Raw genomic sequence first — 23280 nt, forward strand, 5'->3', positions numbered from 1 at the left:
CATCAGACGATGTTTATTTTTCCGCACCTTATAATCTCTATCAGTTTGTACAGTTTTTTTTACAGATGAATGACACAACGAATGAGGTGATGCTTGCAGAGTGCTTAAAACTGGCCAAAATAGACTGAGTGCGCACGTATTGCGTAACAGCAAAGGTCAAACCCCCCCCCCCCCCCCCCCCACACACACACACACACACACACACACACCTCCCACCCCTCGGCTTTAACGTTGCATTGCATGATGGGACGAGACAAACGTGTACCTCCCCACGTGTCTGTGTGCAGGAAGCGGAGGCAGCAGCATGGTAACAACTCCTGTAGGTTAGTTCACTCCGTCAAAAAAACAACAACCAGTCAGCCAACCCACCCGAGAGAGTCAGGTTTGCTCTGTACATTTCAGGTTAGACTGTAGACCTTGAATGGAAGTACTTTAAGCTTTATTATCAACTGAGGCCTGGAGTCGTGAATGTTGGGTTATGCTTTCTAGCTGTGAGGCGTACCAGCTAAGCTAAGCTAAGATAACGCAGGTACATGGGTGGCAGCGTTTGCAGCTTCTAGCTTACTAGCTAGCTAGCCAGCTAGCATCCTGTGCATTCATTTGCTATTTCATGTACCTAATATTAAGTTATATAGCTGCGTATATAACATAATAGAATTTTGGTGGGTTCCCTTGTTTTTTCATGTAGGACATGTTATCTAGGCAGCTAGGTTATATAGTTACGTCCCTTTTTGTAACGTTAAAGTGTTGCAGAATTGACGTGACAGATTTAACACTGAAAACCGAATCTATCTTGTAGATGAAGAGAAACGCCACCTCTAGTAAAGATGCAGGTTGATAGCTATTAAAATGCAAGGCTTCTTCTTTACATACTACATGTTAAAACTGTAGCTAGTTAACTATTTCACCTGACAGTAGACTTCACTCCATGTAAAAGGGCAGTTTGAACATATCTTCGTCGGATAATTTAAAGACTGAGACTCGCTACATGCAGCAAAGCCAGCCTTTGCTCCAGTAATTGTGCCTGGCGTTTAGCTGGCTGGCTCTAGACGTGAACGTCCTGGGAATATTGATGCGCATTGATTAGACTGCCCGATTTCACAAGTCTTTCACTTTTCTTGTAAAGAGGTGGCCAGTATTAATTTTGCTAGGTTGGGTCTCTGTGTTGCTATTTTTTATTATTTTTATTTATTTTATTTTTATTATTTTGTTTATTTATTTTTTTTAGTTAACTCAGAAACTACAAATTCGACTTTACATCCACTACAACTGTCATTACTGCTTGTGCATCTTTTGTTACAAGGATCAATTATATAATATATATAAATATATATAAAGGTCAAAATTACTTGAGAGAGGCGTCTTAATATTGACTTTTGTGCATAACAGTCGGATGCAGTGCTGTAAGTTTGTCAGCAATTCAGAAATCCCAGGGTTGGAAATTATAAGGCTGAGGCCAGGTATCCTTGCTCTTCTAGAATGGCCAGCGGAGAGGAGGATGACCCTATTATACAAGAGGTATGGATTTCATGCTTTTCCAGAGAAAGACATGTTAAGCACAGAAAGGTTCTGCTGTGCTTAAAATTATTAAAACTATATTCATATGCAAATGTGGTTTACTTATTCTTATGTTTGATTTGTTTGTTTATCTTATATTTTAGATTGAAGTGTACCTTGCCAAAAGCCTTGCAGACAAATTGTATTTATTCCAGGTAAGGAAGGCATCTAAAGCCCATTACCTCTAATGTACTTGGGGTTATAATTTTGTTTTGGAGTGTCATACTATGGTAGATGTGTAAAGTCTTAAGTTTCTTGCAGTATCCTGTCCGGCCTGCCAGTATGACCTATGATGATGTAACTCATTTATCTGCCAAAATTAAACCCAAACAGCAAAAGGTGAGTTTACATTTGCACTTCTGTAGTTTATTGTTGTAAATTGTTTTGCAAATTCGTAAGATAATGCCTGTTATTCATTTGACACTTTTGTATTCCACATTTTTCTGTTCAGGTTGAACTTGAAGTGGCCATTGACACTCTGAGTCCAAACTATTGCCGCAGCAAAGGGGAACAGATTGCTCTCAATGTGGATGGCACATCACTAGAAGACTCCAGCACTTATTCCATGTATGTAAATGATTTAATATCTTAGATTTGTATGTCTTTGGCTTGGAATGAATTTTTGATCCAAATATGTTACTGTATAATTCCTCTCTCTTTTTTTAAAGAAAAATGATGGATAAGCAAACATTCTCATCAATTCAGGCAACCACAAATACAACTCGATATGCTGCTGCAGTATTTCGTAAAGGTAATTATCTATGCTGGCTTTCAACATGTCTGTGAGTGCTAAATGATGTAATCCCAGTAATCTGACTGGGATTAACCCATTTTGCCGTCAGGGGAACTTCACCTCACGCCATTACAGGGCATTCTTCAAATGAGGCCCAGCTTTTCATATTTGGATAAAGCTGACAGCAAACACAAGGAGAGAGAGGCAGCCAATGAAGGTAAAAGAGAGTATGGTGTTCTGTTTATAGTTCTGATGGATTATACATGAGACAGCTGTTCGTGGTTGGGATGGGGAGCATTGGCAGTCTTATAATTTTTTAGTCAGTCTGTTATACAAGACGATCTGAAATGTAGGTACATGTGCATGAAGTAAGCATAACATTTCTAAAATGCAAATCTGTATTATGTTCTTGCATGTGCCCTGGATCAGCTGGAGACTCTTCTCAGGACGAAGCAGAGGATGATATCAAGCAGATTACTGTAAGAGTTTAAACAATGAAATTCTGTGCATAGATTATTCTTTTTAATTAACATGTTACACAATAGTCAGTTACTTTATTGATAATTGTTTAATCAGTAGAGCAAACATATGACATCCCTGTTATTCTAGTTCCAGTGGTTTGTAATGCAGCTCAAGTTTTGCGATGTCTTTTTTTTTTGTGTGTCTTTGTTTAATTTAATTTTTTTTTTTTTTATTAAAAATCAGGTGAGATTTTCCAGACCGGAGTCTGAGCAAGCTCGTCAGAGGCGTATCCAGTCCTACGAGTTCCTGCAGAAGAAACAAGCAGAAGAGCCGTGGGTCCATTTACACTACCATGACTTAAAAGTAGGTCTGAGCAAGCACACTGTGCCTCGTGCAATAACATGAAACTTCGTCTTGGGTTTCTGTTGTTTTTGTCTTAATGTTAGTTTGTATGTCTGTGTCATGTCAGAATGAGCCATGTAAAAAACATAAAAAAAAGCCTTGTAAGACACCCTTCCATATTTCTCTCAAAGTTACATGCAGTATAAGGGTGAAAAGAGCAAGTTTCCTGCTTTCAGTGGCATATTTTGCCATAATAACAGGAGTGGTGGAATAGAGCTCCTATGGTTAAAAAATGGGGAAACAAAAGTTGCTCATCTTGTTCACACTGTTTAATTAGGTACCATGATGAAAATAAAATTGGTTTGTTACGTAATTAGATTTAAAAAAAATGTCTTGAACTATTGGTCAGGGAGCTGAATGTGTCTGTGGACTCGTTAGATGTATTACAGTGGAGGGTGTTCCTCTGGAACTATTAAATAACAAATGAGTTACTGGGTAATTTGGCACTACATCTCTGGCCTAGAAGATTGGATGTTTCCATTATGTAGATCGCCATGGTGGAGTAGTAGAATAAAATATTGGTACATGACCTGTATGTTTAGTTTATGCCTAAAAAATGCATTGGGGAAATGGGTCAGTGGGCCACTCTTTCAACATAGCTGTTGCACTTGCAGGATGGGCGCTCCGAGCATGAGCGCCAGTATCTTTACTGCCAGGCTATGGATACGACAGAGAACACAGAATTAGTGAAGACCCCAAGGTGAGTACTTGAAGTGTGTGTCAGCTTTCCATCTAGGGCAGTGTTTTCCCCTTCAGTCCTTGCTCTGTCCCAGCTCCCAACATATGATCCAAGCCAAGCAGTCAGCAAGGAATACTGGGAGCTAGGAAGGAGCAAAAACATAAACGCTGCCTGGGTGCTCGTGGGCTGGAATGAGAAACGCTTCTCCAGGTCATAGAGGTGCCTGCAGCGTATTACCCCTGATAATATTCGGGGAAATATTTTCTAATTGTTTATGAAACTTTTTGTTGCTCAAATTTTACACCATGTTAGTTTCCACGAACAGTCTTTTTTTTTTAATACGCATGTTCTAAGTATGTATGTTTGAAAGACTTGAAGTCAATTGTCAAAAATGGTGTTAAATATAAAGAATGTAAAATTTTGTTGTGGTGCTAATGTTAACATCATATTGTTTTGTGGACTGTGATGCTTTCACTTACCAGTGTTTTATCTCACTAGTGAATACCTAGCCATGCTCATGCCTCCACTGGCAGAAGAAAAGATGTAAGTAGAATGGTTTTTCCTCTTTTTACTGTTTTTCATTGCTGCTGATATTTAATGTTAATAAGTACAAATGTTGTAAATACTGTCTCCATTATCTGTACTTTTATTCATTTTATTTATTTGTTTAAGAGTGAAACCTGTGGGTCCCAGCAATGTGGTTTCTATGGCTCAACTGCGTACCCTGCCCCTTGGTGATCAGGTGAAGACCTTGATGAAGAATGGTAATTTACTTTAACACACTGATCTTGAGTACTTTAACACTTCAACAGTGCATCCTCATAGGAAAGAATCTTATTTCTTGATTTATTTAATTTGTTCAGTCAAGGTTATGCCATTTGCCAACCTAATGGGACTGCTTGCATCAGGAACAGACTCCACTGCAGTACTGCGCTGCATACAGCAGGTGGCGTTACTTGTCCAGGGGAATTGGGTTGTCAAGAGGTGAGTGCTCTTTCTCTCTATCTCTGCCTCTACTTCTCATCTGTACCTAATTAATCAATGTTGTCATGGCACTTGAAATTTTCATGATTTTGCATCACAGTGTGTGCTTTGTGCAGGAATTTTACTTTAGGCAGGAACACATGCTACACAGGCTTAGGCACAGATTGATAAGTTATTGTCTTTCACAGTGACGTTCTATATCCTAAGTCCAGTTGCAGTCCACACAGTGGAGTACCTGCTGAGGTGCTCTGCAGGGGCCGGGACTTTGTGGTGAGTTCACACTCAACGCAGAATATATTTGTTGCTAAAAATGGCCTTGATTACATATTGCTAGATGGAAATCCTACAAGTCAGTTTTGTAAGGTGTAAAAAGCTTGTGTTTCAGTCACTGGTGCTCTATGTGTTCTTTGTCTTTGTAGATGTGGAGGTTCACACATGAGCGTTCACTTATGAGAAAGGAAGTTACTAGTGTTATAAAGGTTGGTATGATTACATTTAGCATGGAATTGGGTCCACAGGACAGTTATGAATCTCCAAGTAAACAAACTCAAGTTGTGTTTTTGTGTAGTTCATATACTGTGTCAGAAATCACACTAACCCTGTTTAGCTGATGTAGAAAAACAAGTGAACAGCTTATTTATATGGGGCATGGGAGCGATTAGGTTATTCATGTAGCAACCTGTTTTGCTCTCTTCCAGTGGTAACTTTTGTGTGTTCATCTGCAGTTGCCTCCTGAGGATGTAAAGGACTTCTTGGAGCAGATGGCTGTTCCCAGAGCAAACCGAGGCTGGGAGTTCCTGTTGCCTACTGACCATGACTTTGTCAAGAAGCACCCTGATGTGGCACAGAGGCAGCACATGCTTTGGCTGGGCATCCAAAACAAGTAAAGATCTGATTGGTTGTATGCTATGCCAGATGGTTTGGTTTTTGTGTCAGTGATGTATTTTGTTTGTGGGAGGCTTGGTTGCTTTCACATTGTAATTAATAGCATTGTTGTAGGTTGGAAAAGGTTTTCAACTTCTCAAAGGAAGACTTTCTGCAGAAAAAGGATGCTCAGATGGGTATGTTTCTTATCTCAGTATGCTGTCCTTCTTTCACCATGTTTGTCCTTAATTGTTTTTAACATGGTGAACCCTTGTCGAAACCCTACACATAAACATAATTTGGTGTGTGTTTTGCAGAACCCATTCATGTTAGCGGTGAGCAACGTCTCAAGATGGCACTGGAGAACGCTCGGGAGCGTCATGGCTTCCTGCAGAAAGACTTGGACACCCAACAGCTTAAGGCGTCCACTGTGACGACTTTGCCCAGTGGAGCTAACGCCTTGGTGAGAATCAAAGAAGAGCCCTTGAGTGATTCTGAAGAGACCATGGACATGTCTGCTTCCCTGCCTAATGGTTCACTCAATGGCTATCCCTCTGTGGAGTCCCCTGACTTGGACCCTCGCAGCGATCATGGGGTTGGCCAGACGCCGACCCCGGAGCTCCGAGATTTTGTGCAGCGCACCTTCCGGAAGCATTTTGTGCTCTGTCTCAGTGAAGTGAAGCGGCTGTTCAATCTGCACCTGGCCAGCCTGCCCACAGGCCACTGCCGGTTTGGCCATGTCACGGATCGCATGCTCCAGGACACGATCCTCCACAGCCATTGCAAGCAGATCCTTGTGCCTGTGAGTACACCAGGGCCATAAGCTTTGATACCTGACCAAGTAAAAATAAATAAATAAAAATGTACAAATAATGATCGTTAGAAACAATCAGAAATGACCTAGCAGATTGACTGCCATTTTTCCCCATTTTCCTAAACCTTAAATGTGACTCAGGGAATACAATGTTCTGTCAGTTTGTATAGCAGCTCGATTTGAAGCTGTTTGTCTGACCAGCTTACCAACTCCTATTCAGCACCGTCTTTTGTGCTCCTTAATAGGGGTTGACCGATTATCAGGTCAAATGATAATCAGAGCCAATATTCAGAATTTATTCTCCTGATTATCAGAATCGGCACTTGAATTTGCCGATAAGTGGTTTTGTCATGTAGGCACATATCTGACGCAACCATGATAACCATGAATTTATAAAATGTTATTTATTTATTTATTTATTTTTGAGCTTCTTTTTTCTTTTTCTCTGACATCTGACTTCTAATGTGTACATATTTTATGAAAGGCAACAATTAATTAAGGTAGAGGGAGCAGTAATAAGTGTGTGCGTGTGTGTGATAATTGTAATAAAGAAATGCACTGGATTTAAAGATATACAGCATGTAATTTAAATGTAGCACCAAAAACCCCCAACTCAAACTACCAAAAAAAAAAACAATGTGCTTTTTACACCACAATTTGGTGTTGCTCAAGTGGAACTACTGAGGAGATGCCAGAAATTGGAATTAGATTTTATTTTTCCTCCTCATGTTGAGTTTTCATTTCACTTAATTTGTGCAAATTTATCTATTCAGATGTTTTTAGAGTTATTGTCATTCCTGTTTCTTACTGTTTTTGCTACCTTTTATATTGTCTAAAGCTCAAAGAACTTTATTTTTCTTTTATAATTTTATAATATGAAACATGTTCTGTGAGCTGTAAGAGTTGCATTTTCACTCTACATATATTAAATTTATGGGGGATAAATGTTAGCCCCAAAAATTGGTCGGCAGTGTCCTTGGCAACTAATGATTATCAGTCCTGAAAAACGTCTTGGTCGACCCCTAGACTGTAGTATGTGATCTAATCCAATTAATTTTTATTTAAGTTGTAATCCTTTATTCTGGTTTTAACCTGTATGTGCAGGCTGAGCAGCTTTTCATTGATGCTAATAATGGAGACCGAGCCCATTACTGGTTAAGACTAGACTAATGTGCCTGGGAGAGGAGTGGATCCTTCTGAATACAGGCTGGGTGTTTGTTACTGTGCTTTACTAAAATCCTGGAGCTGCCTTCCTACTCATTCAGACTCTTTCAAATGGATTAGAAGCTTTAGTTTAAATATTTACTTTCACACAGTTGATCTGTTAATGTATAGAGCTTGGTTGTCTGAGTAAAGGGGATTTTTTTTTCCATTCTACATGTTAATCTGTGGCTTTACCACCAGCACTGCTATAGTCTCAGATCATATTGTATTTCCTTCAGTACCTGATTTGAAAGATGTGCACAACAAGTACTTTCTTATATAATTTTCTGTCTGCATTGTATTCAGGCACTTGTACTCTTGTTTCTTTTGGAACATCAGTTATTCTGTTCAGCCTCTATAATGTAAAGCTGTTGTTGACAAAGCTGAAATGAAATGAACATCACAATATTAATATGCATCACCGATGTGCTTTTCTTAGCTGGGGTCAACCCAGTTTTAATCCAGGTACATGTCGTGGTGCACTTCTATAAATCATTCTTATTAGTTATAAATTGTTAGTTGGGTAATTGAATGGATTACATGTATCCAGGTAAATGCCAAATACTCAAGTTGCATAAAACGAGCAAGTATAAATGTTGCATTTGTCATGACTGACTGACTGAAATTTGTCTCTGGTGTGCAGTTTCCCCCTCAGAGCAGTGCTAGTGCAGATGAACAGAAAGTCTTTGGTCTGTGGGAGAGTGGTGAAACCTTTGATAAGGTAATATATATTATTTTGTTTGCATTGTTTGTGTGGTGATAATGAAAAATCCACTGGTTGGTATGTTTTGTATAATTGAATTTTTAATAGACCAGGATCACCTGGTGGCTATACTATTAGCCTTGATCTGGTTCTTAAAACTACTTTTTATTGATAATTTGATATATGGGTTTATTTGGCTTCTCTTAACTCATTATCAGAATTATACTAATTGTGTAATTATCTCTTAACTAATTATAGAATAACCTGTCTAAAATGCATGTTTTTGGTTCATTTAGCACCGCCAGGTACTGTTTGAGATCTTCATGAAGAACTATCGGGTAAGAAGGAATGTCATCCAGACCCGACTTACACAGGAGCTCGGCGAAGCTGTCACTAAGTCTGATGTGGACAGACTACTGAAGGTATAGGTTCACCAAATCTGACATGGCTTTCTGCAGGTGAACCCAATGAAGCCAAACGTGTTTGTTCAGGCCTGAGTCATCTCATGTTTCCTGTCTTCCAGGAGTGCTGCATCAGTTTAGGAGGAATGTGGTACCTTAAGGGTACAGTGCAGTCCTGACACAAGGGAGAGACCCCATTCGGACCCTGTTCATCAAACCATCTCCTGCCAAGTTTAATGAGAGTAAACTTGACGCAGGGGAAGACGGCGCAGGCATGAATCAGCCTTTGACTGGCTGAGACCACATCTGGAAGGCAACAAAGACCTTCTGCTGCTGCGGAACATTACATTTTTTTATGTTGACCTTTTCCGGACAAGTAGCAGTGCGTAGCCAAATTCAGAACTTGTGGAAGCTTGCAGAACACCTCACTAATTCATATAAAGGGCTGGAGTTCCACTTGATTTTACAAAAATATTTAGTGACAAAAAATAAAAATAAGAGGAGGGAAATGTAAATGAAGTTATTTTTTTGTTCGTTTGGTTTCTTATGATTTAATGTTTTCTTTTAAACCTAAATTTAGGATATAATAATAAAGATAGAGATGATGGTTTTATTATATTCCTGGCCTTTGGCATAGTTTCATGCAGTTACTTTGGTTTTCTCAAGACTTGGATGATTCTTTGAACTCCACACACCTCATCCAGTTAATTGTTGAGTAGAATTGGTTGTGCTGTTTTTTTTTTGTTTTTTTTTTTGTTTTTTTTGTGGGTACTTTACATGCTAAAAATATGGATGTACCAGTCAGAGAAAAAGAGCACGAGGTCATGTTTACTTTGAACATTATGAGGTTAAAGGTTGGTTTATCTAAATAGAAGCAACACTTGTTCTGTGCACTTCTGTGCTCTAGCTTCCCTTTGTAGTGTTCATATCCATCTGCAGAGTAACTGTTAAACCAAAGCCCTCTCTCCCTGAGAAATGGGCCTAATTTGTGTCCTGAACAGAGGAGTAGCAAATGTAATACTTAAGAAATGCAGCGCAGGAAAATAAATCCATCAAAAGCTAGCGTTTATGCCAGGAGTCTGCTGTGGTACCATTGTGGAATGTTTTGTTGATTTACTAAAGTGAATATTGAATTATGAAAGCTTAGGCATGCAAACAAAAATGAAACATGCAACATTGCAATGTGACCTTTAATCTATAATCCATAAATATAATTAAGGCTACTGGGAGATGTAGATTTTAAACTGTCCCATGGTGCAGTTTATATCACATTTTGCTTCAGCTGACCAAATATGACCGAAGTGCATGAATAATTTCAAGACACTGATGCATTCTGAAAGTGGGTAGGGGATTCAGTTTTTTACACTTGCAATGATGGACAGTTTCTCTGCTGCTAACACTGCTAATCTTTGCATCTTGTGTGTTCAGTACCAGTAAATTTAGGTTTTGGGAAAAAAAGTATGTCACTGTCCTAATGGTATAATGGAGGGAGTCCTGGCAATCAAAGGGGCTGACCGATGATTACATTGAACTGCAAGATAATGTTCTGAATGAGTGAATTATTTTGAACAAGAGAAAGTGCCTCTAAATTATTCAGGGTAAAGATTATCCAATTCTGTTATGACTGGAATATGTTTAAGTTTCTCCTCCAGCCCTGTTCTTTAATAACTGAAGACTGCTTGTAAATTTCAATAATTCTCACCTCTTGGTCATTCAGCCAATAAGCATTCCATATACTCAGAAATTCACGTTGTGTCTGTGTCGGTTTACGTTTAACAAGAAATTAATAGTTTTATTTGAACATTATGATCAATAAACACTGCAACCAAAGTACTGCTACCAGTCTTTTATTTTGAGCTTTATTTGCTGCCATGTTTGTTAACTTGCAGAAATAATTGCACATAATTTCCATTGTTCCTTTGGAAATATCGAATAATTCATATCTTTATTAATCCTTAAATAATTTTAATTCAAATGTTCTTTAGTGTGTGTAGATATGATAGACCTGTATTATATAAAATAATGTAATGGTTAAAAGTGAGTTCTTGGGTTATCACAGGAATTGAACACAGCACTCATCATACTATACGTCATTAAACAAAGTCTGAATTTGAAGTCATAATGAAAGCAGCGAACATTTACAGTAGTAGGCAAAGAAAGACAAATGAAAGGATAGATCTACAGTTGCTGATCTTTATCTCCAGTCCTAATTTCATGTTTTGTGTGTGGAATCAGTGGTTCAGTCTTATAAACTTGTTTTATAATACAATATAATAATGTCATGTAATCCTGGACACTAGAAATATTACTAATGGCCTAAGAGTTACCAAAGAATAAATCTGTTCCTTTAAGATAATCTTGTTTTGTCCTGTCTAGGTTTTTACGTACATAAGAAAATAAAACATTTTTCCCAAAGGTTTATAGGGGATGGAAATGAGTAGTTCTTTACATTTTTCAAGTATAGGAAATGAACAATTAAACAGTAAACACAATCTGGAGTGTGCTATGGACAGCTACCCTTCTTTAAGATTTCTGCTAGGAGAGTTATAGGATTTACAGATGTACAAGTCAAATCTTAGAGACCTGGAGAGTGCAGACATTTAATGCATGCATTAAATTATTTAACAAGACTTAGCTTGTTCTCCTTTAGGTCCTCTTTGCCCCTTTGGATGCAATTGAAAATCTTGAGAAAAAGGACCTTATATTCAGGCAGCTGAGCATTGTCATGTGTGCTGACTCCTTGGGAGCATTTATGTTTGGCTGTAGGCAGGGTCATTTGTTGGTCGGTTGTCTGTGTTTGTACAGCTTTGTGGCTCTGCAGTACAGTGTTGCAGCGTCGCAAAAGTTCGTTGTACTTCTCCTGCAGGGCGCTATACTGAGCAGCCACCTCATTCAGCAGAGAGACACCATGGTGCTTCTCGCTGCTGCAGTGCTTCGGCACATGACACATCTGCCATTGCTCACTCCCTGCCTCATCATCAGAACACCATGGCTGATTGGGCACCTCGACTTCAGCCTCCAGTTCAGCCACACGGGCCCTACGGCCTTCCAGCTTTTGCACCAGGGCATCGGCCACCTGCTCGGCAGCCACCCTCAGGGCGTGCTCTTCATCCAACTGGGCCTGCAGCATGCGGACGGTGTGTAAAAGGCCCATACGCTCCTCTTCGTCCAGGGAGGGAGTGCTCGCAGACGCAGTGCTCTCATAGGCCGGACACCTGAGAGGAATGTGCAACAGAGCCACATTTTACACTAAAGAAGAGATGGTCCTAGACCAGGAGAATGGCTCAGGCCAATGATGAGACTTTCATACTTGTAAAAGAAAGAAAGTATGGTACCAAAAGAAAATATGGCATGCATTTTCATGTGACTGACATGGGATTGTGGGTGTCAGCTCATCCCAGTGATAAACTAAGTAAACTGTACTTAAGATTAATATGCTTTCTCACTACACTTAGCAAAAATGCATCAAATATGTATGTTTTGCTTAAAAATACAGCTAAAAGAAACAGCAAATAAGTGCCCTAAGGATATTTTTGATAAAAATGAAAGCTTGTATTGCCTAGTTTATAACAATTATATTTTTAATTGATGTTCCTGATCATATATTACAACAGAAGATAAAACCAACTCTTATCCTAAAGCATAAAGCCAGTCTTAAATGTCCTGCATAATGTAAATGTCTGTGATTCCGTGTGCCTTAGCAATGACAAACCGTTTGTAGAAACAGACAATTCACAAGTATGTGTAAATAATGTCCATGCAGCCTAATTTGTTCAGAGTCACCTGTTTTGTATGGATAAGATATTTACTTGTCTGATTGGTACTGCTCTGTCCAGCAGGGAGGGTCCAGGCTGCTGGCTGGCTGTTGTACCTCTAGTATGTTTTGTGTGGTTCGTTTACAATGAACTTTCTTCAGGTCATCCAACTCGCTCTGCACCTCCTCCACCTGACACTGCAGCCCCACGATGGTCTCTGTGAGCCTGTGCAAGGACCGCAATATCTTCTTGTCAACCTTTATCCCTTTTACTTTAATATGTGAAATCACTATAAACAGTATTTGTGGCAGTTCTTTAGCTGTCCTTCAGGGATAATCATGCAAAAAATCTTACAGTGCAATATTATTGACTGGTGAGACCTGTGACCTGCCTTACCTATCAATCTTAAACTGGGCTAAGCGGTTGTCCAGAAGCAGTCTTTGATTGCGCTTTTCCAGGTCTCCTGCAGTCATGTCCAGCTGTTCATAGACTTTAATGTGCTGATCATTGATTGATCTGAGCAGGTCCATCTGCTTGGATAAATACTGAAGAAGATTTAAAAAGGTTTAGAAATTAAGACCTGGTACCACTATATAAATTTCCCATAAGCTAAGAAAGAATCTTTTAAGATGCAGTGTCTCTGTAAACTACAAATTATATTTGTATGTTATTTCCAGCAAGTGATGTCAGCTGTGTACAGTGTCTGTTCAAATGAAATGTGCAGACCTAGAGCACTAACTAAAAGGTCAAGTTCCCATTTGCAGCCAAGAAACTCATTGTGAAATGGAACGTACATGAGGTCAAAGTTAATAAACCAACTAATTAGTTTGTCTAAAAATTTTATATATTATTTATTATAGTATTTATTACAATATTCACTTTGGCTCCCAAAATTGAATACCGTAATCAAATTGCTAAAATATAATTTTTAATCATTCTTAGCAAAATAGGTTGTGCATGAAATTCAGTCAGATTAACAAATTTAGGATCTTTTGCACTTTCTCTTAGAATTTTAGGCGTTTTTTTTAAAGGTCTGTCTTATGCCAGGTCACTTTGCATATGTTGTGCTTTTGCAGTAACACATCAAATACCAAATGTAGTTAAACAAATGTAAATTTAAGGTACAACAATGGTATCAGACATGATACCATATCCAGGTGGAAAAATAAATGTTCATGGCCAGGACTGAGACCATTTGTTAATCATCACCTCCTTTGAATCAGATACCAAATTGCATGTCACAGCATTAATAATTAAAATTAGAATTATGTAATGTTACACTCAAAGGTCAAGAAATGACCTTTGGTTATACCTTTGGCTTGGTGTATTTCAATACCTGCATTTCCTGTAACTGCTCATGATTGGTGGCATACATCTGCTGGAGACTTTGTTCCAGTTCATTGTTCTTCTCTAGAAGATTTTTACCGAGCTCTGCAGCCAAATGAAGATCTGTGCGTGGAAAGAAGGGGTCCATGTAAAAACCACACAAATCGAATCATCTCATTTATACAAAATGTGTCTTTTGGATAATTAGTCCTTATGTTCATTTGGAATTTTACAATCATAGTAAAGGTTCATTGATTCAATCTGGACTCATCCCATTTACTGGTATCATTGCATTTTTGTTTCTGAACTCTCATTCCAGAATGCTGAGGTGCACAGAATGTTGTCAAAATGTATAATTGATCTATTTCTGTATTTAAGCAGCAATTTATAAATTAATTAAACATGTAGTTCTCCCAGAGGAAGTGTAAAAAATATTTAATATTCAGTATATCCTTAACTCATTTAGAGTTACATTTTTAAAATTATTTGCTTAAATGTATACATATAAAAGAAAATTAATAATTTATTTCAACCAGATACACACATCAAATAAAATTGATTGCTGCTTTTTCGGCTGCACTTACTTGGAATGCTACAGTTACCTTGTCTCGATAGCAACTAAAGAGATGTGGTGATTGTAATAATATCGTCTTACCATGTTCTAGATCTTGGAGATCATACCACGGTTCTTCCTCTTTAATCTCGAACTCTTCTTCGGCAATCATGTCAGCAAGCATCGTCAGTCAAAAATGCAGGGAAACCTACGATGCATATTATATGCAGTTCTAAACAGCTTGCCCCCACACATGTAATTCTACCTTTAATGATAAAAATATTGTGAATGTTGTAGAAAAAGGCCTTAACGGAGCACGAGGGACTAGCTGTACAGGCTACCTGTGGCTCAGTACTGCGCGCAGGAAGACGGTCAAGGTGCCACGCTCATAAATAATGCTGTAGCGCTTAACGCACTGAGTGTCAAGGTATTACGACTCTGTAGACACCAGCCCAAGTATAAAAGCCCAATGGGCGTACAGGGTAAAGTATGACTCTTTATTTAACCTCTGTGATGCGTACTTGTCATCTTTCTATCCTGACTACATACTGCCTTTTCTGGATTTAACCCACATTACATTTACATTTATGGCATTTAGCTGACGCTTTTATCTAAAGCGACTTACAATTATAAACAATTGAGGGTTAAGGGCCTTACTCAGGGGCCCAACAGTAGCAACTTGGCAGTGATGAGGCTTGAACCAGCAGTCTTCCCATTACAAGTACCACTGCCCACCTTAAAAGGGTAGCCTTTGATATATGGTGGCTTGTTTTGATTAGAAATGTACAGTGCTGCACGTTTACTCTCGGTCATATACAATTCTTCAGGGCAAAATACGCAATTTTAATGCCCAGTTAAATAGTGTAGACTAATGTCTTACATAGCTTTCTTTCTATGTCGTTTATTCTAAACCCAAGAGAATGGCAAACCTTTGTGTGTAGATCACTTATCTGTCAAGGCACCGAATTTAATGGTAAACCCAAAGAAATCAGTGGACCAAGTCAGTCGAGCATCACGGGTCTGGGGTGCTCATCGCAGTGCTCCATCTCGTGGTCATATGAGATGACAGCGCTTGTGTTGACGGACTCATTTACTTGTAACACAGGAAGTAAATTGTTTAGGGGTAATTTTAGCTAACTAGCTAACTGATGATGTTTACATGCTTTTCTAACAGTACTGCGGAGCAGACCGTTATTAATCCGGTATTTATTCTTCAGATTAACCAGAGAGACGATGTGGCCATTTAAATCGCTCCACGCCTTCAGGTTTGTTTGTTTTCTATGGAACAGAAGGTATTTATACCCGCACCGGGAAGGTTTTCTGTAAGAGGCTGAACAGCTGGGCGACCAGCTCGCGTATTTGGAAGTTTGTAAGTCACTTATTCTTACTGGTATGTGTTGTCAACAGATGAGAACATTCCTTTTTTGTGCATGGGTGGTGTTTTACATATCAGTGCTACTAGCAGCGCGAAGGATGTGGTCTGGAAAGTATGTCCGCAGTCCACTGGCGCGGGCTGTTCTCATGAACATGGTAACAGATGGTAATTTTACAGGGCACGAAGTTCAAGAGGTAAATCTCTTTAAATTGATAACTTTTCCTTATGCAAAACTTTTGATGTCATTGTTTTGTGGTCTTTATGATTTGTTTTGAAAACAGCGCAAAGAGAATAGTCACTATTCAAGAAACTTAATTTGTGACCCTTCATGGGAACATAAGATGTGAAGTGTGAAAACGGCTCTTAAACATTTTCAGTGGTACCGCTGCTGTCCAGACATGCTTGGCGAAGCAATTCGACCACTGTTTGTGCAGAGTCAGTTAGACGTGGATACTCAGGCTTTCCTTCAGAGGAGTGTGGAGAAATCTGGCTGGCTTTTTACCCAGCTCTACCACTCATTGTTCTCCACTGTCTTCAGCCCCGTCATCTCAAGAACATCCATCAACGGGTACCTAATAGCATTAATTTCCCTTTTCCTCTTATTGTTTATTATTATCCTGATTGTTTAGCATTATCAGATTATTTACTTGGATGTACTTTGTTCAGTCACTTGAATCATTTTATAATATATATATATATATATATATATATATATATACACACACACACACACACACACATTATATATATATATATATATATATATATATATATATATATATATATATGTGTATATGTATATATAATATGTATGCAACTCAGTCATCATTAAAACAGTTGTGAAACAAATTTGTTGTTCTCCTGTTTATTAATAGATTTCTAGGTCGAGGCTCCATGTTTGTCTTCTCAGGGGAACAATTTCGCCACCTCCTCAAAATTGGTCCAGACTGGAGCGGAGGAAGACTATTGGACCTAGGAGCAGGGGACGGAGGTGTGACGGATGTCATGGGCTCTCATTTTAGAGAGGTTTATGCTACCGAGGTGTCTCCTCCAATGAAGTGGCAACTCCACAGAAAGAACTACAGGTGTTTTCAGCCTACTTCCTTATATCTTATGTTTCACGTTGTCTGATTAAAGGCGACAGTGTGTGAACTCGGGCTGTTTATACTGGGATGACAAATGCACCAATATCAGGTCATCCGTAATGCTGGCCATGTCTTTTCTTCTGTGAAAGCAATAAACTGTCAGATCATATTGATATGTGAAAATACATTAAATTATAAGAATTACTTTTACGGTATTTAGCAGGTGCTCTTATCCAGAGTGACTTAAAAAAGTGCTTTGTCATTTCCTCATAGAATACATCCTAGCCAGTACAGTAGGTTAGAGTCCAATATACCAATGATGTAGAATACTGTAGAAATAGAGAGATCAATGCTGATACCTAGAAGTACAAAATACATAAGCTCTATCTTAGACAAAGAAGTGCAATACACAATAAGTACTAGAGTTTGCTATTCAACATCAGTGTAATAAACAATAAACTACAATAAGTACTAGTTTCAGTTAGTCAATATAGGAGCAGGGTCAGTGGTCATTTAAATATTCCATGAATAGATGGGTCTTTAGTCTGCATTTGAAGACTGCAAGGGACTCTGCTGTCTGAACAGCAAGTGGAAGTTCATTCCACCATCTAGGAGCCAGGACTGAGAATAGTCTCCATGCTTGTCTTCCATGGGCCTTAAAGCATGGAATTTCAAACCGAGCTGTACTTGATGTTTGAAGTACTTGAGGTACGGATTGGGCTTTGACCATTGACCTCATGTATGGAAGAGCTGGTCCATTTTTGCTTTTGCAGGCAAGCATCAAGGTTTTAAATCTGATGCGTGCCACTATAATTAAGTAGTTTAAATTAAACGTTACCAGCTGCCACTAGTGAGTGCTACTTCAAAAGTGCCTAAATCTGAAGAAACTAAGCCAAATCTTTCTTGCTTCACTATGGAATGTCTGTTTTAAATTAGAGCTTTGGTTGTATTCATATAACTCGTCAATACATTTTGTCTGTAAAACCATTTTGTTTTTTCAGGTTGTTGGGAATTGATGAGTGGCAAAGGACAGGGTTCCAGTATGATCTTATCAGCTGCTTGAATTTGTTGGACCGATGTGATGAACCATTAGAACTGCTCAGGGACATCAAGAAATCGCTGGTGCCAGGCTCGGGGAGGTTGATCCTGGCAGTAGTACTTCCTTTTCAGCCTTATGTGGAAATGGGTAGGGTGGTGCATGTAATGAGGATGCTTAATTTTTCTTTGACAAGTGTGTCTTTGTTACGTGTACAGCCCTTTTGAAAAGTATGTCTTCCTATTTTCCCTATATTGTTCAAAATATTGATGTGTCAGCGTGGCATACTTTTATTCATAGGTGGAAACTGGATACGTCCAAAAGAGCATATCCAAGTCAAGGGCAAGACCTGGGAAGAGCAAGTCACAAACCTGTCTGTGGACACTTTCCAGAAGATTGGATTTGAGGTGGAAGCGGTTACTCGTTTGCCATACTTATGTGAAGGAGACATGAAGCAGGATTTCTATGTATTAGATGATGCAGTGTTTGTGTTGAAGCCTCAGGAATGAGTTCATACTTGTCTTTTTATGATAAAAAATGGTCATTCTTGGTTCTGCTGTTATGTTAACTTCTTGGAACACTTTTTTTTTTTACTAAATGAGGGTGCATCTGTTTAGAGAGAAGCACAGCAGAACACCTGCAATTTTAAAATGGGAGTTATTTTTGTTGCATAATTTGCTTGACAATTCAATTTGTACATTTAAGAAAAGACAATTGGGAACACTAGACAAACATGGGTAAAAAAATCCTTCTAACAGAAAACTTTTAAGATGTACCTACTGTGCATGTATTTTCACTTTGAAAAGAAGCACTGGTAAGCTTTTCCTGTTCCTTTTTGGAAATTGAAATGACTGTGCATAGTTTTTAGGATGTACCTACAATGTACCTGGCTATTTCAAGATGAGTGCAGAGCACTCTGCTTAGCCACTACTTTAAGTACTGTTAAAGGCTTACCCATTAAAAAAAAAACCTTTAACTCTGGCACAGGCATTTCTGACTCCAGTAACCTGACAATCCATGTGACCAGCAGTAAGCCATAAAAGTTTATTTACATAATATATTAAACATATCAAACCGCATAAATGTTTACGATTTCCAAAATAGCATCGTGACCTCGATCCCCGTGCATGATTTGTTACAGCGTCTAACTTACCTTTTCCATATATTTGTTTTATATTTTATATACATAAAGACGTCCCGCCCTTGTGTCTGTCAGCTCCGTTGGCCGGGCCCTGACGCTCATTGGCCGCTGAACTTGCTGGCCACGTCCCCGGGCCACGTCGTGATCTTCTCGCCATCTTTCAATGGGGTGTGTGGAAACGGCCAAAAGCTGTTTGGAGATATTCACTATTGTAGCTGAAGAGCCGAAGTATAAATTGGCCGAGCTGACGCTTCCACCCCCCAAAAAAATAATAACGTTATCACTAGGGACATTGTGCTTTCTCTGCATTGATTAAACAAACAGAAACATGAACATTTTTAGACTAACTGGGGATCTCTCACACTTAGCAGCTATCATCATCCTGCTGCTTAAAATTTGGAAAACCAGGTCCTGCGCCGGTAAGTTGCCGCTTTTACAAGTACCCCGTACCCAGGCAAAGACAGCAGGAGTTCGGCTTGGTGCTTCAGTTGTGTGTTTCTCATTCCGTGTAGTTCGTACTACAACATTTGTGGACTTTGAGCTGCCAAACACTTAAATCTTCTCAGTGTAGCTTATCTTAGCTTAGCTAGTTAGCTTTGGGCCAGGCCGCGACTACCCAGGAGGTTTGCTAGCTAACTAGGCTATACCAGCCAGCTGATTGACTGACTAATGTCGGTATTTTTCTTCATTAACTAAGCAGCTACAAAGTTAGTTTCTTTGGTTTTATTTTCGGACAGTTGAAGATGTTTAGTCACAGTTTTGTCTGTCCGACGTCACGTCCTTAAGAATGTTTCGATTGTAGTCGACGTTAGCTAGCTTGACTCGATATGTTAACCAACATCTGTAATGTCAGAAACCACCAGAGTTGTGACCTACAGCTGAGACATGAGGGTCTTTTGCTAGAGTTATTGCTGTCTATTTAAATTATCTGGTTTATCAAACGTAACCTTAGTTGGGGTTAGTTTGTGCAGGTTTGTGTTTGTTTGCACTTGTAACGTCAATTGCTAAAGAGCCATCATTACCAGATCTTGCATGGCATATCCCACATACAGGGCTGCTTTAGTTTTCCTAAGATTGCATGCATCGTAATATTAATAAATGCGGTTACAAGCATATTAAATGACAGCTAACTAACTTTTTGCAGCTGCGTGCACTAATAATCTCAGGCCTGCATGGTTACTTCATTCATTCTCTTCCTCTCAGGATGGTTTGCGTAACCCCTGACGTGGCAGGTTAGTTTAAAGAGCAGGATGTTACAGCGGATCACAAACGGTCATCATTTTAGGGAGTCGAAATCGTTTTAAATATTCTAATGGTTTTTTTAATGGTCGGCACTCACCTTTTGCAAATATAAATGAGCATCGTATATCAGTTGCATCTTATATTACGGGTTGGTAAATGTGAGAAATTATGCTTTTCTGTAAAATTGTCTGTAAATTGTCTCCTTTAGACAATTAGTCAAGACGAACCTATCTATTTAAAAGCACATATGGCGGTGTACAATAATATCTCTTTTTAAACTGAAATATAAAGCCTACATATGCAAACATCATTCACTAGACAATCAACAGACACTTATTGATTCGTGCTGTTTTAATTTGACTTTTACTTAATGTATGATCATGCCTGATTAAGACTATTGACAGTGCTACCATTAACATTGTGTGCGAATGGACAATTTGGAGCATTATCAAAAGATGAATATAAGAAAGAACTGTGGAATTTTATTCTATGCAAATAAGACATGGAATTATTTCATAACAATACTCTAGAATTCTCATTGCCTTAGGAGAACTTCACACATGCAAGTTATGGATTGACTTTGCCTGCCTTTTCAGGTATATCTGGTAAAAGCCAGTTATTGTTTGCCTTGGTTTTCACTACCCGCTACTTGGACCTTCTGACCTCGTTTATCTCTCTGTACAACACTACCATGAAGGTGAGGTGACGTGGACTGATGAACCTTTGGAAGTATGCGCATAATTTGCTTTTCCCTTCCCAGTGTGTTTGGCATTAATAAGATAAATGCCAAGACATGGCAAAGCATTAATACAGCCATTGAACTTTCGTGTTAAACTCTTCAAGTCCTTTCACATTACCTTATCCACACCCTCCCATGTTGTTGTTCTCTTGGCACAGCTTATCTACATTGGATGTGCATATGCCACAGTGTACCTGATTTACGTCAAGTTCAAAGCCACCTATGATGGCAACCATGACACTTTCAGGGTGGAATTCCTGGTTGTTCCTGTGGGAGGTCTTGCTTTCCTCGTCAACCATGATTTCTCGCCACTTGAGGTAAAGTACTAGGTCCAAGTTTTTTTCTCGACACTGTTTTGAAGAGTTTGAGGAAATCATTTTCAGTCAGTCAATTAATTAATTAATTAACTTTAACTTTTGTTTATTTACTTAAAGCTTTCTCCCCTTTTGATGCTGTAGATCCTGTGGACTTTCTCCATCTACTTGGAGTCAGTTTCCATCCTTCCACAACTCTTTATGATTAGTAAGACGGGTGAAGCTGAGACCATCACCACCCACTATCTGTTCTTTCTGGGTCTTTACCGTGCCCTGTATCTTATCAACTGGGTCTGGCGCTTCTACTTTGAAGGCTTCTTCGATATGATTGCCATTGTGGCAGGCATCGTTCAGACAATCTTGTATTGTGATTTCTTCTATCTCTATGTAACAAAAGGTAAGAGAGGGATTTCATACTTTGTCATGAACCTCCCCAGATCAGTTGTGTAACTGTGCACTTAACTGTTATGTATTCTTTATTTTTTTTTATCTTTATGGATCATTAATTTGTCTGTCTTTTTTCTGCATAGTGCTGAAAGGTAAGAAGCTGAGTTTGCCTGCCTAAGTGCCAAAGACAAAGCCTTGGCAATGCTGTGTAGGGGGACAGGATGCCACTGACATGTTTGAGCAAGATGCCTGAGATGGAGTATGAAAGGGATCCTCCTCTGTATTCCTCTAACCCTGACTATGCCAGCAGCTCAGGGACGGTTCTGGATTCAAGCACTGGCAAATGCCGCTGCTCCCCCTGTATTCGGATTCCTGTTTTATGCATCTTGTTTTACCACTTTTATTATTACATAAATAAGGGGAAAATGTTTTCTACATGAAATGTATACTCACTATGATTTGGCTCGTGGCATCATAAAAAGAGCTGAAATATGCATAACAATTTGGCAGCGTCAAGGGGACTTATTCTTATGCCAAATATTGACTGTTTGTAAGAGTATTTGCAATATGACTAGATGTACGTTTACTAAAACTCTAGAAGAGTGCTGGACGGAAAAATTACTCTCTGTGGTAGAATTGTTTTGAGAATTATTGTTTTTACCTTATGCAATGTACATTCCTTTGTTTAAAACCTCAATACAGTGGTTTACCCAATGCTCTGGTGAGCCTGTTTCTTTCATTAGAATGAAATACATTTACAGTATTTGTCAATTTTAGATGACAAATTTTAGAGGTTTTACACTATTCAAGTTGGTTGAAAAGTGGCAACAGCTGATATTTGATGTCTTCTGTCCATCTCTTCATTGCAGTCATACAGTATTGACACATTGTTTTCATTGCTTTAAATGGTTTCTCTAACTTATTGGATACTTGTTTAAGCCTATAATGCATTTTACTTTAAAGAACTATGAGTTTTTCCTCTGTATGTCCACCAATCCATCATTACCTAATTTATATATTTTCTATTCTAAAATTTGTACAACATGACATGAGATTTGCTAAGGTATGCAACTCCATAACTTCAGTAGAGGTTTTGTATTTGAAAACCTACATATCAGGTATTGGACTTTTTGGACTTTTTTTTTTAATTTTTTTAAATCAAGTCCCTGATCAGCATTGGCCATAAAAATGTAAAACATGATCTGTATATTGAGAGATCCTTATACTGTAATTTTTGTTTTAAAAATTTGTTTAAATTTTTTTGTTCAAATATCCAAGAGATGGACATTGCTGCAAATGGGCTTGAAGTGGTTTCAATTTCTGCTGTTTGGTTTATATTTTAATTTACATTTTTTTACAATTCTGAATTCTGCATTTTCTCTTACATCTTAGCTCTTTTTCAGCATAGTGTGATGTCCACCTCAAATAAATATTTTATGGGAAATACTAGTCATCTTGCTGTGCCTTGTCATAAAATGAAGTTGTTTCATGCATAGCCTAGGACTTAACTTCAAGGTTGTGAACC

General features: G+C 38.6%; 4 protein-coding genes across 7 annotated transcripts; 3 read left to right on the forward strand and 1 right to left on the reverse strand.

The window, feature by feature from the left end:
• Positions 1–247: 247 nt before the first annotated feature.
• Positions 248–10641, forward strand: polr3e (polymerase (RNA) III (DNA directed) polypeptide E). 2 transcript variants are annotated; one of them, XM_026996840.2, is made up of 21 exons: positions 248–323; positions 1390–1518; positions 1662–1712; positions 1819–1896; positions 2009–2124; positions 2226–2308; positions 2400–2507; positions 2720–2769; positions 2996–3115; positions 3769–3854; positions 4332–4376; positions 4506–4597; positions 4697–4817; positions 5006–5087; positions 5237–5296; positions 5543–5700; positions 5817–5878; positions 5999–6483; positions 8342–8419; positions 8698–8823; positions 8925–10641. In XM_026996840.2, exons 2-21 carry the CDS (start codon positions 1480–1482, stop codon positions 8979–8981), a joined length of 2097 nt encoding a protein of 698 aa, XP_026852641.2. In that variant the 5' UTR covers positions 248–323; positions 1390–1479; the 3' UTR covers positions 8982–10641. The 2 variants fall into 2 exon arrangements, with proteins under 2 accessions (XP_026852641.2, XP_026852642.1); XM_026996841.2 differs by having other exon boundaries at positions 5999–6144.
• Positions 10642–11301: 660 nt separating this feature from the next.
• Positions 11302–14620, reverse strand: si:ch1073-272o11.3 (cerebellar degeneration-related protein 2). The gene is made up of 5 exons (XM_026996842.2): positions 14539–14620; positions 13894–14006; positions 12954–13102; positions 12612–12782; positions 11302–12017 (listed from the first exon to the last, which is right to left on the reverse strand). Exons 1-5 carry the CDS (start codon positions 14618–14620, stop codon positions 11420–11422), a joined length of 1113 nt encoding a protein of 370 aa, XP_026852643.2. The 3' UTR covers positions 11302–11419.
• A 914-nt stretch (positions 14621–15534) lies between these two features.
• On the forward strand, positions 15535–18913 carry mettl9 (methyltransferase like 9). 3 transcript variants are annotated; one of them, XM_035533591.1, is made up of 6 exons: positions 15535–15701; positions 15844–16005; positions 16189–16379; positions 16687–16896; positions 17898–18082; positions 18233–18913. In XM_035533591.1, exons 2-6 carry the CDS (start codon positions 15844–15846, stop codon positions 18439–18441), a joined length of 957 nt encoding a protein of 318 aa, XP_035389484.1. In that variant the 5' UTR covers positions 15535–15701; the 3' UTR covers positions 18442–18913. The 3 variants fall into 3 exon arrangements, with proteins under 3 accessions (XP_035389484.1, XP_035389485.1, XP_035389483.1); XM_035533592.1 differs by having other exon boundaries at positions 15890–16005; XM_035533590.1 differs by lacking the exon at positions 15535–15701 and having other exon boundaries at positions 15829–16005.
• A 304-nt stretch (positions 18914–19217) lies between these two features.
• On the forward strand, positions 19218–23204 carry kdelr2b (KDEL endoplasmic reticulum protein retention receptor 2b). The gene is made up of 5 exons (XM_026999683.2): positions 19218–19492; positions 20912–21012; positions 21213–21371; positions 21513–21765; positions 21899–23204. Exons 1-5 carry the CDS (start codon positions 19402–19404, stop codon positions 21931–21933), a joined length of 639 nt encoding a protein of 212 aa, XP_026855484.1. The 5' UTR covers positions 19218–19401; the 3' UTR covers positions 21934–23204.
• Positions 23205–23280: the final 76 nt, after the last annotated feature.

The sequence above is a fragment of the Electrophorus electricus genome, chromosome 14 (assembly GCF_013358815.1).
Source record: "Electrophorus electricus isolate fEleEle1 chromosome 14, fEleEle1.pri, whole genome shotgun sequence".
Taxonomy (NCBI): Eukaryota; Metazoa; Chordata; class Actinopteri; order Gymnotiformes; family Gymnotidae; genus Electrophorus; species Electrophorus electricus.